We start from the raw sequence: 17,153 nt of genomic DNA, 5'->3' as shown, positions 1-17,153 counted from the left end.
AAATATTTTAAAAATATTTTTTGAAAATATTTTTAAGTTCTCAAGTTAGTATGTGGTATAATTTACACCGGTGTTAATTTAGTGTGAGTACCTATTACGTGATATCGAAAAAAAAAATCAGACAAAAAAAATACGAAAAAAATAAATAACACGAAAAAAAATAAATAATAGGCAAAAGAAAGAAGCCTGAGAAAAACGGCGTTAATCAAATCTATGATGAATGTTGAGCCACGCACTGACGCAATGCATGCGATAACAGCCTTAACAGGCGTGATTTCAACCAAGCTCATCATCAGCTCCCTGTAGCTCAGTGGAAGAGTGCTCCGCTATGACATTCGCGGGTCGGGTTCAAGCCCACTCAAGGGCGTCCGGTATTTTATGCTGCTAAACGTAGTAGGACATTAGGTAAGCATGGGTTCGAATTATTATAATTTCCCCGGAAAATTTAGGGGTTGAAATTTAAAGGTCGTCAATATTGAAATTTCATTGCAAAAAAAAAAAAATTGCAACTTTTTTACAATGAGGGGGTCAGATGTTGTAAAATAATTGCAATTTTCTTGCAAGAAAGTTGAAATCATCTGGAAATTTTATTTCATTTAAATTGCAATTTTTTCGTTGCAAAATGCTACTTGGGCCACCTTTGCAAAGCCATGTTCCCCCATCCCCCTCCATCTGAATACATGGGTCTTTTTGAAATGTATTTTTCCAGTCTCCGTAGATCTTTTTTATATTTTAAGTGTTTGTGCGATTTATCTGCCAGTGACAGCCCTAATCTACGTAATTGAGACGTGTCGTGTCTTGTTTTACTTCAGCAAACGTTTTAGACCAACTATAGGGCCTTTCTTCGTCTGGAAGTATACCATCCACATTGAAGGCGTTTTTATCCCCGATTCGATAATGATCTTCACGCGTTCTGTGCAATACTCTGCTTAACACCTGATATCACTTCTAAGACTAAAGTGTGAAACTGCGTACCTCCGTTTGCGACGGTTACAGACTTCCTGTCTAATTTCATGGTTTCCTCGAAAAATTGGTTTACCTAATTCATCGAAAACTTTCTCGAGTTTTCCTCTCCATCAGAAGAATATTCAGGAAAATTTCAAGCTATGAATTTTGACTCGTTTCTCCTCGAAAAAATATACTGAAACCGGAAATTTTGAAACACCGCAATAGATACGTAGTTCCGTTTTTAGCCATTTTTGATCTCTCTTCTAAGGTGTTAATGGCTCAAATTTTAAAAGCACCAAATGAGGAATATGTGACAATTCTTTCTTTAGGAGAAGACCATGATGAAATAGCTGAGAAAAAAAAACATTGTTTAATTCCTCCGGGATTGTACACCAATTTAATGTAGTACATTTTTTGGCTTTTTTGACCTCTTCCCCCTCCCTCCCATTTACGGCCATGTAAAACAACCTATAGTATCCTTCGTTATGAAGTCCATTACGTACCTAACCTACCCCCATTATCTCCTAATAAAGTGAGATTACCTTCCAAGCAGTGTTCGAAATTCACAGGCGCCAAATGCGCTTTAAAAATCGGTCATATGGCGCCTAAAAAATGAATGCTCTGCACCAACGTGCGGGCCCCTAAAAAGTCCCCCCCCCCCCAAAAAAAAAAAAAAAAAAATCCTAATTTTTCTTTTTTGGTGATTTTTCGAAAGTTACAAGTTACAACTGCTAATTCTGTAACGAAAACATCTTGCGTCTGACTTTTGGACCACGACTTTAGGACTTTATGGACCACGTGGCTCCGAAAACTATAAGGTGAGTTTCGAACACTGCTTCCAAGGCCGCAGTTTCCTCCGGTTATAAAGCCTAAAACAACTTAAAAAAAAAGAAAGAAAAAAAGTGGGATTAATGCGGATATGAATTGAATTGAAATCTATACTAATAAAGCAGACTTCACGTTGTTTGACTCACTGACTGACTGACTGACTGACTCACGTATCAGCGGATCTCGTGAACGGGAGGCCGTGTGACCCTGAGATTCCGCACTGGGATCCCTCTCTACCCCGAGGCGCCGGATAAGGGAGGATTTCGCGAACCGGCGGGCGGATCGCGGGATATCGCGGTCCGCGTGGGTCGATTTTCCCGTAAGGACAACGGGTGCGAGAGAGAGTGCGAGTGAGATGGAGCAAGTTCCGCGGCTCACGCTGGAAGACAGCTGATAAATTTTACGTGTGTTCTTCTGGTACGCGCAACGGGTGCGAGGAAGATGGAAGGAGTTCGGCGTCCAACGAGTGCGAGGAAGATGGAACGAGTTCGGCGTAGCGCTGTTGGAAACGCCGCGCTATGATTTTTGCGAGCTCCGACTCGTGCATCCGTTGCCGGGCTACTCTCTCGGGGATGTGAAAATCTGGAAAATCTGTCTGTGCATTGGCATAGACTCTTTATTCTATGGCACTGGTCTCCTCTGCGAAAGTATGAGATATTTGCTCCGCGGATCCTTTTGTTTTCTTCCGTTTTTTTTTTTTTGCAAAAGATTGGTGAAAAATGTGCTTCGCGGAGCCTTCCGTTTTCTGTTTTTTTTCTTTCTTTTTTTTTTGCGAAAATTTAACTGCTCAAGTCCGAAAGTAAATAAATTGTTGTGATTTAGTCTTCACATCGCCTAGGGTTATTTTTTGTTACTTTTTTTATCTTCTGTTTGGAAATGATTTGGGCAAATTCTCGGAAATTTTAAGAGAAGCTGTTGTTTGGCTTCAAAAATAAAATAAATAAACCAAAATGGACCATAAAGACGATGTGCAACGTTGCAATCGGAGGAGAAACGGGGTTTTCGCGCGCATTTCATCAATATTTGACTCCGATCGTGGAAGGCGCTTTTGATAGAACTATTACTCCACGGGGGATGTCCACATTGCCGCTTGCTAGATTGAAGGCGTTTTGTACTGTGATGACGGCTCGGTCACACTGCGCCTGCAGACGCGGTGCTGACAGCGGAGCAAAACTAGAACATAGCTTCGACATGCCTTTTTTTCTTTTTTTTCTTTTTTTATTTCAAAACATTAAATCTTATATAAGGAAACCATTCCACATGGTTACATTTCATAGTTCTCGTGAAATTGAATTTGGATTCTTCCAATTCGTCACTTTAAACGAGCAGAAATAAGACGAGCAACTATTTGAACTCCGGAGTGGGTATGTGGTATCATACAAAATTGAAGGAAAATCATACGTTTTCGCCCATCCCAAGTAACATATGTTTACGAGTTTTATGCGCACATTGTGTAGTCTTAATTGAGTCAGAAATTCGCGTGTATACCACGATATTGATGTGAATAACGTGCAATTATAATAATCTTAGAAATTCGCTAGGAACACGACGTATTTGCAGTGATATCGTGGTGATTATCGTGTAATTTCTAATTTGTTTTACAAAATCCCTGGAAAAATCACGTTTTCTCCGCGATGTAGATGACAAACCCGCCATTTCTGAGAATTAGACGAAACCGCTGGTTAAATCCCGTAATTTTCGCGGCTGAAACTCACCATGCTAACTTCAATTAAACATTGAACTGACAAAAGTAACAAATCCTTATGAAAATAACCAACTTTTGATTGGGTATTTTTGATTATTATAATTATCACATGCGCTTACTGCAGAACAGACCAAAATAGCAGCTTTAATCAGCATACTACTAATCTCTGCATTTTTATCAAACCAGTGCGTCTCGCCAATTTTGAAATAGTAGATAATAATTCAGAAACACAATTAGTAACTGATCACTAATCACAGTGATTGCTGATGGTGGGGTTTTCCTGTGCGTAGCACGGGTTTCCTGCTAGTCACTCAAATATGAGCTTTTTTTTTGGTCCATATTCTTTGGAGCTATTGCTTCCAAAATAGCCGGGCGATATTTTCAAGGCAATCATGCAATCAAGAGGAGGTATATTGGCATTGCACGCTATGACAGATTAGCGTAACTGCTAAATAAGAGAAAGGAAATGTATTGTGGGAAACACATTAACGACAGAATCAGTTGGTATATTTAAACCAGCTGGACGGGTGGAGTGGTTGTAATTTGTTTTTTCAACTTCTCCATTTATCCAGGATATGTTGTGAATTCTCCACCCTCCTCCCCCAAATCGTCGAGAGGGGGATGAACGCGTTGAGATAATCCGCTAAATGTTTATGTATCAGCACTATCATTACAGAGGCTAAACGCCTTCAATCATCTATCGATGGCTACACCCATGTTATCAACGTAGGTTTAGTTGCAGCACTAGCACGGCGCGTCTTAATGATTTTGGACACATCTTGAATGAACCGAAGATTGAAAGGCGACGGTGGCGCTTTCGACGTTTCTCAGAAAAGCTTGGTGTGAACTCACCAATCACAATTCAAATAACAGGATTTGCCCAAAATAGCTATCTTTCCTCGCATTTCATTGGTCATCAGAATTAACAGTGAAGTAGTTGGCCGGATTGCGCGTGAACGGTTGCGGTTCCCGTCGAATTTTCGGGATGTTTGTTTTGTTGTGTTTTTATTCTGTGTTTTGTAAACAGTTTGCTCAATAATTGATTAAGTTAATTCCTTAAGTTCAGTGCCTTTGTTTTGATGTGCTTTCTGACAGGGAAGGATTATTCTTCGCGTTAACCTCAAGTACTCGGAGTGGAATTCTCATCAAGATGGCGGATTCGAGTTATTACCAGGTGAGATATTTTTCACCTGTCATTACCGCTGCATGCACTTTGTATGATCATAATTTTCCTAAAGAACACTTGTCTCCTCAACCCATCAATTAGTCCTACTTGCGCCCTCTTTGTCCTCTGTAGGGCTCAAACTTTCCTCCTCCAAACACCGACCCATTCACTGTGGGATCATAATTACTTTCAGAAGGTTGCTCAATTAACTTGTTGCTCTCTGTTTTCTTTTGACCTCCTCAGACTACAAGTACACATCTCATGCTTCTCCCTCGAAATATTCCGTCTCATGATTGATAGAGATCTCCATCTGATCCGTACTCATTTGAATTTGTAAACATAGCTCGCTCTCAAGTTTTTCACAGTTTCTCTGTACGATTGATGTACACCCTATCTCAATTGTATACGAAGCTGTCCAGTATTTTCAACGCAGTATCTTTTCATGGGTGTAGCTTGGTTTTAATGGGCTCACGGGCTCATGTTCACATCATATGAGTGGTCCCTAACCTCTAGACACCACTTTGTGGTTATACCATTAACCTACATGCCATCAGCTTTCTTTTCAGAAAGCTCTAGTGCTCTTTACCGAAGGCGCGGTGCTCTTATTCTTGACACAACTTCATTATTTCAGTGACCTCGGATATCGAATTACTTGCTACTTAGTTGGATCTCCTCTTGTCTGATATTGTTTTAATTAAGATTGTCAGTTCAAGGCGAACCACTAGGTCTGCAGACCCTGGTGTAATATTTAGGTACCAACTTGTCATTAAATATGTATACTTCAGCCTGTTCTAATCTTTCCAACTTATGCTGATGACTCCAACTTAATAGGCTTTATCATGAGCTACCTTCTGTTGCCTTTGTTTTCCTTGTTGTGATAAACTCCAGTCACAAGCCTTCTTTATCTTAGAAGGAAAGTCTCTTGTACCTAAGATACTTAATTGACAAGTTTTTACAGAGACCATCTAATTGGGAAAGTATCGGTAGAGCTTACATTCAAAGCAAAGCCCCCATTGTACTATGAGGGATCAGTGTTCTACTTGGACAAAGGTTGCTGATTTCTAACCTTAAAAAAACACCATCACTCGCCACGTAGTTTTCCTCTAGGTATACCCTCTCCTTACTCAAGTGTTAAATTTGGTTCAAATTGATGTTTTCTTGAAAAGAAGTAAAGCGTAATAAATCCATCATAAAAGCAAATGTTCTTTACCTATGTTTTATCATTTTGAATGTTTAGAAAGGGCTTCAGCTAAGGTCGTCATCATCTTGAGATTCTAAGTTAGTCGCTCCAGACAAGGCCTAACATCAGTAAATGTCTCAAATAACATACAGGTATTGGATACTCAATTGGTATTGATTCAGTCTCATTGATAGTGGCCTTATTGTCAAAGTAAACGTCTGGGATACTTCGAATGTCCTCTGCTCACTAGAAGTTATCAACCAGTCCAAACCACGTAAGGAAACTCTTGAGTATTTGGTAGGCTTGTCGCTAATTCAAATGTTAACTTGCAGCATATTCGGAATAGAATTCAAATGATTTGGGACATTATCGGACGATTGGTATGGGGTGAAAAGCTTCATAAAGTAGTATGAAGTAAAGTAGTTCACTTTGACAATGTAGTTAGCACCAATAAAGATTGTTTTTTTTATTGGCACACTGTCTTCTACAGTTCCTACAACCTATTTAGATCGTGTCTAATTTGCATTATTGAAGTTAGGAATATGTTGAGGTATATTAGGTTGGGTTCAGGAATGCAAGGAAATTGATTGTTGCTCAAAATTTCAAATAGACCTCTAATGCGAACCCAAAAACTTTAGATTCTTGTTGAAGACGAAGTTTCATGGAAATACTCCTTGCTCTTTGCACTAATTATTTGTGAAAAAAATTCCAAAAACCAATCACTGTAATGGTCTTCCCTTAGTAGAAGTGTCTTCAAAATGCACTGTGAAACATGCTCTTTTCTACTCCTTCAAGATTGAACAGTGGCTCAGCGTCAAATGAGGAGCTTGAAGGAGAAGGCGCACAAGTGCAGTTTTTGGAAAAATTGAGGTATTAATGATCTCAAGTAAACTTAGTCTCAATGCAAATTCCCTGGAAAATTCGCTCCCAAACTTAAATTTTTGAGCATCAGAAATTAAGTTTGGACTGTCTTCCCGCCAAAAGGATCCATGTAATTTCGAAACTTCATACAAGTATTTCTCAAAATAGTAAAAACTACACTTATGCGCCTTGTCCTCGAAGCCTCTCATGTGCTTCATCGTTAGTCAAAAACTGGAAATTCCGACTAATCATTTGAGTCGCTAGGTAATTAAAATAATGAAGACTCATATCCCCCCCCCCCCCCATCCGACGAAGACTGTGTTGATTTTTGACTCATAGAACATCAACTGTAAGTATCCTCAAATTGCACCCTTAAATTATACCCCACCTTGCTCAAGATTGATGCTTCAGCTCCTTGAAGAATGAGCTGACAGTCAATGAACTGATAATTACTAGATTCTAGGACATTTCTATAGAATTTCCAAGTACCTCACCACGCTGCAGTACGTCAGGTATTTTTTTTACAAAATTTCGCCAAGAAACACTTTGCAATCGCTTTAAAAGTAGGTACGCAACGAGTAAATGACGCAAATCAAAAAGGAAACCTATGTGCTGTACTCACTCGAGACGTATACCAAGTACTGAAGTTAATTCAAAATGTTTCTTGGTCAAATTTTTTGTATTAATACCTAACACACTACTGCAGGGTGTGAAGCGACCGAGGGATCAAGGTAATGTCAGGAATTTTTTTTTTTTTTTTTTTTTTTTTGTCAGGGAAACGTTAGGAAAGCCGCAAAAATTCAGCATGTCAGGGAATTTCACTTTGCAAGCGATTTTGTATGAGGGAAATCGAATGATCTATATTTTTCGAAAATGAGTTTAGGCACCGTGTATTTCACTCTATTTATTTCATTATATTCTGAAAACACGAAAAAGTTCTTCCTTGCATCTTTTTAGTTCAACGCTTCAACTGTGTCGAAAAATTACGTATAATTTTCCTTTTTATCAGAGTAATATCAGGGAAATGTTTTTCCCTCGGTCAGGGAATTTTGAATTTTTTTTGTTTTAAAAAAAAAAAAAACAACAAAAACGCTTTTCCTGTCAGAGAAGTGTCAGAGAATCTTTTTTTTTTTTTGAAAATTGCTTGACACCCTGTACTGCGTAATGTTTTGCCCGGAAATTTTGCGGATGTTTTGGAAGGAAATAAATTCAAAATTCATCAAAGGACCAGTAGACAAGGACTAGGTACTAGTCAAAGCATTCTGACATTGTTTTCTCCGTGTAAAGCCTTACATTATATTTAGAGCCTCAACTGAAAATAATCGGAGTCAAGCCTTACATTGTTTTGGCATCTGCATATAGATATATCTTACTCAACGTGTACAAGGTGGTTGTGTAATAGAAGTTACCTTATTTAGGTATTTGAAACTTAACGACGGCTTAGGTCCGCAACCCCGTATCTAGTTTGCGGTGTTTGAAAATCTCCGCTCCCATTTTATTATTTTAAAGGAGGACAAATTGACGTCATTCCTTGAAATTTTCGCAGAATATTCTTGGCACAGAGAAGAAAAATCACTGCAGTTTGTAAGAATTGCCGATGAATAGTTTTCCATTTAAAAAATATAGTATGACAGGAAGTCTGCGACGTCGCAAACCGAGATACGTGGTTGCGGACTTACATCGTCGTTAAGTATGTTTCTTTCTCCTGACTTGAGCGACGCGCGTGTTTTTTCGGCGCTCCGACTCAGCTATTGCATGTTGTTATCACTCTTAACAAAGAAGGTTACCAAAACCGATGGGGTACGTGATTTGATTCAAGTAGACAATTGTTTTTCTTGTGAGCGGAGTATTCAAATTTCTTGCAACCAATGTCAAATAAAAACGTTAATATCTTAGTAAGGAGTTCTCAGTAATGGGCATCCCACGAATCGTTTTCTGCGTAAAATTTTGGTAATGGAATCAGTATCAGAATGTTTAAATCTGTATCTTGTCTTCTGGTATACAAGTCGTCCGACTACCTGCCGAATCATTCTCTCGAAAGTGCCACCTTTAATTCTTTCCCTGGCCAGTGGTCCATTTCCATCCGCGCAGTGGATCCTTGAAATTTGGCAACACTCTCGTTCCTCCATTTAAATGTGTGTAAAACAGTCGATTCTTGGTGAGGTAGCTCTCCTCACCGCTCGATCGATATTTTTAATGGATTTAAATTGAGGAATAACAGTGTTGCAAACTTCCAAAATCGCCATTGCATCCGTGGGGGAGGTCGGCTCAGGAAATGGAGCGGCCGATTTCGACGACTACTTTTCCTCGGTGAGTTCCCAATTTTTCCCTCTGCGGGCTGATAATTGAAATTTATAGACAAAGCAATAGACAAGGAAGATATACGAAGTATGGAGCGATTCTATCGGTTGAAATGGGTGGCTACGGGGTGAATGATGGGCTAACTATAGGGTCTCTGGTGGGTTACCGTTAGTTAGTCTTTGGTCTACCTCCTTTGCCCATTGCAACAACTCGCTTCCACCGATAGGATCTCACCGTGTCCCTTTTGTCTTCTTTGTCTACAGCTTTGTCTATCAACTTCAACGATCAGCCCGCAGAATTCTCAGTGGCGAGAAAACGCGGATGGTGAAATGCTCCTAATTAACCGCGGGAACGGAAGTGACGTGTGAACCCGCGGATCGCGAACCATTGACGATTATTTCGCCGAAGGCACTGCTGCACGAGTAGGTGCAGCGCCCGTCGATCTCGGTACTTTCATGCGCCTGGCCGCCGACTTTCCACATTTTTCCGGTCGCCTTTCCGCCGAATTTCCCTTCAATTGGACGTTCCCTGTTAAACGGAATTAAGCGCCAAATTGAGTTCTTTTCGAGGAATCCGAATAGCGCGCTCTGTCAAACGGACCTAAGCGCCAGGGAGAAGTATTGCGAGTATAGGACGGAACGAACATCGCGTTCCGCAACACCCGCCAATTCAAGCTCCTCTCTCCCTTCCTCCCCCTATGGTGCTTAGTTCCGTTTAATAGAAATACGTCCAAATTAAAATGTGATGACTTTTTTTCTATTTTTCTGCTTATGCTTCCCAATAAGTTTGATACTCGAATTGACGAGTTTTACGCGTTTCTGTTACTATTGTGTTGAATTGATTCAAAGGTAAATTAAAAAAAAAAAAAAAAAAAAAAAAAAAAACCTGCGTTTTACGATGCACTAACGATTGTATTGAGAGCAGATGTAGCTCTCGAAATGCTGTCCTCCTAATTTTTTCCGTATTTTGGAACTTGGCGCTATTCGCGAGGCGAGAGCAAGACTAGAGAAGAAAAGTTGGACAGGGCGAAATGCGTGATTCACCTATTTTGACTTCCAAGTTGTCAAAATTTCATATCGATAAAATTGAGGAAAGCGTCAAATCTTTTCGTTTGACTCAGAGACTTTAACGTAGAGTAGAAAAGTTGGATGGGGCTAAACACGTGATGGTACTCATTAGAGCTCCGAAGAGGTCTGACGCTAATTGCAATTTTTGAAGTTTTTGGCCTTGTTTCCCCACTGAAATTGTGTGGACCCACCTTGTTCGGGCCATGTATCTTATCGTGTTTTTTTCTCGATCATCTCTTTGTTTACATTGGACCATCCGAATATCGATCCACAGAAAATCATAGCCATCAAATGAGTAGCGCAGCCAAAGTTGCACCCTTAAAGAATAAAGTGGGCGATATCTTCCTATGCCTCCATTTCATTTTTGTTTTTCACAACGGAAATTACGGGGTTCGACAAATCACGCTTTGATTCACGACTTATTGCTGAGAAAATTGTCCACGAGCTGAGACGACCAATACTTCAACTCGGAGATTGGACTGGAATCACGATTTTTTCTCACCGCATTATCGAACATCGATGAATCGAAAATTTTAGCCACCAATAGACGGATTTAGTGCGGGTACGTATATACGTAATTCGATTTAATATCGAATCCTGTGTTCAAATGTAAACAAACACGGAATCTTGTTTCTGATTCGCGCCCCTTACGCCATGGTGGTAAATGCGTCCAAGGGTTTCTTACAACCGGAATTTCTCGTGTTTAATGAGTCTTTAATCGATTTATGACCGGTCAACGACCAAATCTGAGTAAATTAACTTAATTAACTTATGAAGAATTCGTACATGAGGGTATGCCAGTTTGTTTTGGTTTGAACCAAGAGTTCGATATTCAGGGTGTCTACAAGTCCGGAATTTCCGGAAAGTCAAGAAAAAGTACTGATTTTTTAAGGCCGGTCCGGAAGCACTGAAAAAGTGCGGAAATTCCGCAAGAAGGTCCGGAATTTTTTGTCACTCTTGACGTAATTCGAGCGAGAAATTCAAATTTTTGAAATTTTTCGAATTTCGCCAATCGGAGGTACTTAAAAAGGACTGGATTTTTCTATTGAACGGGTACTGAATTTCTTGGGAACGCACTGAAAAAGTACTGATTTTTGGCTAGCCTGTTTCAGTGGATCCCCTGATATCATATCGAATGACGTAGTCACCAAATCAGTCTAACGAGCTTAGTGTGTCCGAGGACGCATCCGCTTGAAGTGTCCACGGCGAGCAGTGGCGTGGCGTGCTTTGCGATATATCGATTGATCGGCCGTTTAAACCTATGGGAAAGGATCGATAAACAGGGTGTTCGCAGCGAACACCTTAATAATCGATTCCTTACCATAGGTTTAAATGGCATAACAATCGATGTATCGCAATGGACCACTAGACAAGGTACGAATTTCAGCATTCCGATACATGTTTCTAAACCAAAATTTTACGTAGAACACGATGCGCTCAACGAAAATTACCGAAATCAATACCTTGCGAAGATATTTAACGGTTCTTAATCCGTGAATTCAAACCATCCGCTCATGAAAACTCAATGCTCTACGTGATTCACATCGAGCGCCAAACGTTATCACGACAGTCTGCGATATAAAAATCTGGCAACCTCGATCTTGACGCTTTGGCTCAGCTATAGCAAATTGCTTATAGTTTGAACAACACATGGTGGGAAATGAACATTGCTCGATTGAGAAGCTTGCTGAAACCGTTGTAGTGCGCGATTTGACTCACGTAGAGCTTTGAGTTTCTTGTGAGCGTGTAGTTCAAATTCCTCGTAACCAATGTGTAATAAAAAACGTTCATATCTTCGTTAAAAGTATGTTTCAGTTATTTTCGTTGTAAGAATCGTGTTTTACGTAAAATTCTGGTTAAGAAACAACTATCAGATTGCTTAAATTCGCACCACTGCACGGCGAGGGGTCCTCTCGTCATTCGCAAGTGCAGGACCCCGCGGCTGTCCCTTCAGGTTTCTCCGCGCCGAACGCGGACAGAGCTTATTAGCTCGTTAGCCCACTCACCCTTCCCCCCTCTCCGCCTCTCGCTCCGTCTCACTCTCACTCTCTACTGCCGGCCGCGTTTGAAAGCTTTTTACTACCGGTTCTCGCCCGAGGGGGGGGGGGGGGGGGGAGCACCACGTTGGGGGGGGGGGAGGAGGGGGAATCGGCGAAAGGAGACAGAGCTATCGGCTCCGTTCACGGATTTCAGTTTCAGATGACAGTTGTGCGCCTTCATCTCGCGAGACGCGTTCGGTCCGAGTGCCCGGCGCCCCCCCCCCCCCTTTTCCACTCCCAGGTGATGCGCGGATCCGCGATTTTCGGTAGCGCCCGCGAGGAAATCGCGAGGTTTTCGGATTTTCGCGCGGCGAGCGCTTGGAGTGCCGTCGCGGCCGCCCTTGCCGCTCGTCGGATTGTCTGTGCTTGAAGTGCGCGGATGGTTCGTGTGGAATATATTTTAATTTTGTTGCATTTTTCGAGAGGGAAAATCCAGGTTCTCCGCCCTATTGAAAGAGTTGCAGGTTGAGGGAATAATTCTACGCCGGCCCTTACTGAATTCTCGGTATCCGATTGATTTTTTCACGTGTGAACGAGATGTACGCACATTGCGAAGCATGTTCTCGGTTAGAGAGTGCGTGGGAAGGAATCTGTTTTGAAGTGGAGTAATAAATACACTGAAAGCAAGGATTGGTAGAATTTACTATTCCTTCACGCTGTATTTCACACAGCGCGAAGGAATGGTAAATTCTACCAACCTTCAAGTCGATTCTGCCAGAGGAATGGTTACCTGTACCAGTATACATATAGAACGTTTACCTTTCTTCTGGTAGAATTGACTCTAAATTGAGGCTGTGTGAAATACAGCGTGAAGGAATGGTAAATTCTACCAATCTTTTTTTTTCAGTGTATGATTAGACATATAAGCGATCTGCCTCTGCCGTCCCCGACTTTGTGCTCGTGAGAAAACACTGGCAAGGGTGGTTTGGGACACTCTGGATGTTATTTGAGTCAAATTTACGGTGTTTTAAACTAATAAGTGCACTTTTTAAAGTCATTTTACTCAATTTGCTATAGCTCCCTTGGATCCGAGATATAGCCCTATCGAGCCCTTGAGTAGTCCCCCAGTGTCTATATTGTCCCGATATCTACAGTTAAGGGCCGAAGAATCGTAACCACAGTTTCACCGAATCAAAAAATCAGAGGAAAACCATGCGACAAGCGCTCACAGTTCTGCTGCCTGCAGGTGTCAGATATAACCAGAACCGGGCTAGCGCTCCGGGATCCTGCAGGATGCTGGTCACTCTGGACCCCAAGTTCTAAAATTAACGGCCTAATGACACCCGACATTCTAGTCATAGGGCCTCTCTATATCCGTCTTTTAGACTTTGAAGAACTCTAGTGGATCCAGAGCAAAAAACCGCCATAGGGGGCCTGGGGTGCTACAGCACCCTTGCACCCCCGCTAAGCCTGCGCTGACCATAATCATTTTTTTTACACTCATGTGAAACCCAGGGTTGCTGCAGTCAGGAAATACTGGGAAACCCGGGAAATGTCAGGGAAAAATTGTCAAGTGACCTTCATTTCCTTTCCAGAATGGGTTTGACGTTTTGAACAACAAATTTTGCTCGAAAACTATCTCAAATCAAGTCTTTTCAAGCATCTGGCATATCCGCAATCGTCAAGGAATTTTACCCAAATGTGTCAGGGAAAGCAGGGAAACGTCAGGGAATTTCATTTTCTAAATTTTGTGGCTGCCCTGCAAACCCCCCAAGTATGTCAAAAATGCAAATAACTCGATTTTTCCAAAATTGTATGTTACATTTCTTTGGCCCTTAATTGGATTGCATTTTTGCGAAAAGGAACCACTAGTATTGCAATGTTGCTAAGATTGTGCAACTTCTTTTGTCTTGGAGGAAAAACCCGATTATCCATTAATAGTTTCTATTTTACTCGCTAAAAACTGTAAATTTAAGACAAAAATTACATATCTAAATTTCATAGTTTTTCGCGATTTCCGCAATTTTATTGCAAAAGATGAAGTTGCACAATCTTAGCATCATTGCAATGCTAGTGATTCCTTTTTGCAAAATGCAATCCAATTATCGGGTGAAGGATCGACTGGATCCAAGCGGCTATAGCGAAGAGTTTTCATTTTTGTTTATGTGCACCGCCGATAACTACTCAGTCATCTTTCACGCTAACGAAATTCAGTTAAACAAACTCAAGTCGATTTACATGTATAGGTGAATATTCTGAAAGCGCAACTGACTCTGCTGAACTCCGCGTGGCCCACTTGCGAGCACCCGACACACGCAGTCCGCACTTCAGCTTTCGCGGTTTGCCCGCGCGCGCCATCTCCGCGTCAAATGAAACGAATTAGCAGCCAGCAATTCAATTCCCGGGATAACATTAATTTCATTGTGCATCGCACACAGCAACTCCTAGCGGTGGTCTAACGGAGCCAGTGCAGTGCGTGTTCATTTAAATATTTATTCCGGACCAACTCGCGTTTCGACTCGAGCTAGAATGGGAACGCTGTACTTTTCTCATTCCAATTCGACATCCAAGCGCGAACCAGTGGCGATATTGAAAGTAGGCAATACTGGGTATCCTACATTGAAATGCATGTGAAACAATCGATTCTTGGTGAGGCAGCTTAACTCACCTAAAATCGATATTTTCAATGGATTTAAACGGTCTTGCCAACCTGCAGAATCGCCACTGGCGTGAACCTCGCTGCCGAGCCGCGCGAAAGTCTGTAATTTTGCGATGTGAATAGACCATGAGACAAAGTACGATTCTAAGCATTTTGAAACATGTTTCCGCTTGAAAATTTCACGTAGAACACGAATCGCTCGACGAAAATTACTGAATGTAACTCCCAACCGTGATAATTTCGTTTTGATTCAGCATTGACCACGAACAAATTGAATCCCCCGCTCAAAGGAAAACCAGGGACTACGTGGATCGAATCACGGAATAACGGTTTTGACGAGGCTTTCAATCGAGATGTTTCTACCTCGACCTGTGCTGTTTAGAGTAAGAGTAACGGGCAACAGCTGAGCCGAAGCTCCGGGATTAAGGTCGTTGCAGGTTTATACAGCAGAGATTGTAATCGGAACGTTCAGTGAGCGATTGAAGTCACTTGGATAATGGTTTTTGTGATTTCATGCACGGAAAAAAACGTTCATATCTTAGTCCGGAGTTACTTACAATAATTTTCCTTTCACAAATCGTGTTCTATGTACGTGAAGTTTTGATAAGAAAACATACTTGTAAGTATCATAATGCTGAAAATCCCACATTGTCGAGGGGTCCATTCTGTTACACACGGTGATTCAGGATTGGGTCGGAATACTCATTCGGCGACCAGCGGTCAATATCCCGAAGGCTGAAAGCCACATATAGACAGAGACAACCAGGGTATCCTATTACTTAACGAACAATCCGAAGGGCTATGTTCTAGGGATCAATATTTAACGTTTTTCCGCCGTAATTTTTCACCTCAAAGGTATCTCCAGTCAGAGTTTTAATTCCTCTCATTTTTAGGGGTGCCCTTTTGTTTTTTTGGAAATTTTATCGTTTTTTTTCTCTTAATTTCGATGACAGTGACGCACCAACAATCATGAAAAGTAACTATCTCCCTAATTATTTTCGCTCAACTCATCCGTAGTCTTATAAATTTTGACGTCTCCCGTGAATGGGGGATTTCAGAGGGGTCTTCAATCTCTCAGGGTAGAAAAAGTGGTTTTTTCCCTTTAGACCCCTCGAATCCCCTTTTCACGTAAGATTCCGATATGTTTGAGGCCATGTTGAGTTTCAGCCCAAAAAAGTATAGGCGTGTTATTAGTGTATAGTGTTAAGCTTTTTTCATGAAATTTGTTCCGTAGCCGTTGCCGAAATTCACGAAGAACAGAGAGTTTCTCAATATTTTTGGTGGGAGGCTGATTTTTCCCTGGGTGGGCGTCTTATACACAAGAGCCTCGATTCCAACCCTGAATCACCCCGCAAAGAGGACTAATTCTTGGAATTGATAGACGAAGTGATAGACAAGGAAGACAGAGGGAGAGTGAAGCGATCCTATTGGTTGAGACGGATGGTTGTTATAGACTAAGGGGTAAACGATGGACTGATCTCTGGTGGGTTGCCGTTAGTTATTCTATTACTTACCTGATTCTTCCATTGCGACCACCCTCTTTCACCAATGCACTGGAAAAAAACAATCTCGGTGTATTTACTAAGAAAAGGGTAAAATTACCAAGAATTCAGGGTTCTATTTGATCTCAGTTTTTTCTTGGTAAAATTACCATTTATGGAATTGGTAATCTTACCAAGATATCTCGGTAAAATTATCGACTTTCTCGGTAATTTTACTGGACCGCGGTAAAGACGCCAATATTTTTTATCGACTGTGGTAGAATTACCGAGATAAAATGGCAAAGGTACCGGGCATTGATTACCAATAAAAGTGGTATTCTTACCTAAAAAAAACAGTAAAAATACCGGTTTTTAGGTAAGCTTACCAGTCTGTCTTGGTAAAATTACCAATAATTGTTAAAAAAAAGTGAGATGGTAAAGGTACCAACGGACCTTGGTAAGAACGCCGAGAATTTTTTTTCAGTGTGAGGTCGCTAGATTTTCTCCTTCGTCTTACCTGTCTATCACTTTGTCTATCAATTTCAAGGATCAGCCTGCTGATGCACATCGGCAGCGTTGCTCTGCTGCGCGGCGGGAAAGCTCGGTTTCGAAACGCGAATGAGGTTGGAGCGCGGGAAATTGTGCGAAGCGCTGTTGCCGTTCCGCGTCGTTAACCGAATGATTTTCCAGTGATTCAAGCCGGGGACCCGTGCAATGCGGCAAAGTGGCCCGAAGGCTCCAGGATTAATTAAGTGACGGCCGATCGGCCTGCGCCGTGCCCGATGCCGAGGCTCAACTATGAATGTGAACACTGTGAACGTGACCATGATCATCTACGATAAAGTCAAGCACAGCAAGCTCAAGTCCCTCTACTTCGTGGTAAGTTTTCTCAAGAGATCCCCGCACCTCTGGACGCGGTTATATTAAACAATTTGGTGACCAGGACCTGTAATAGGGTGTCTACAAGCCCGGAATTTCC

At 41.4% G+C, this 17,153-nt stretch overlaps 1 protein-coding gene across 5 annotated transcripts in view; it reads left to right on the top strand.

The window, feature by feature from the left end:
• The first annotated feature begins 4,390 nt into the window (after positions 1-4,390).
• Pkn (serine/threonine-protein kinase N) overlaps positions 4,391-17,153 on the top strand; it is a 111,450-nt gene continuing 98,687 nt past the window's right edge. Inside the window, exons 1-2 of one of the 5 annotated variants that reach the window (XM_072302006.1) lie at positions 12,330-12,599; positions 16,865-17,053. In XM_072302006.1, the coding sequence (XP_072158107.1) occupies positions 16,973-17,053 (81 nt within the window). In that variant the 5' untranslated portion in view covers positions 12,330-12,599; positions 16,865-16,972. Of the gene's footprint in view, positions 4,656-12,329; positions 12,600-14,160; positions 14,507-16,864; positions 17,054-17,153 lie in introns of those variants that run through there. The other 4 variants (XM_072302008.1, XM_072302009.1, XM_072302007.1 and 1 more) reach the window with 4 other exon arrangements.

Source organism: Bemisia tabaci, chromosome 6 (genome assembly GCF_918797505.1).
Source record: "Bemisia tabaci chromosome 6, PGI_BMITA_v3".
In the NCBI taxonomy this organism is placed as follows: Eukaryota; Metazoa; Arthropoda; class Insecta; order Hemiptera; family Aleyrodidae; genus Bemisia; species Bemisia tabaci.
Note: the sequence above shows the minus strand (reverse complement) of the source record. Positions and strands in the feature narration are given on the sequence as shown.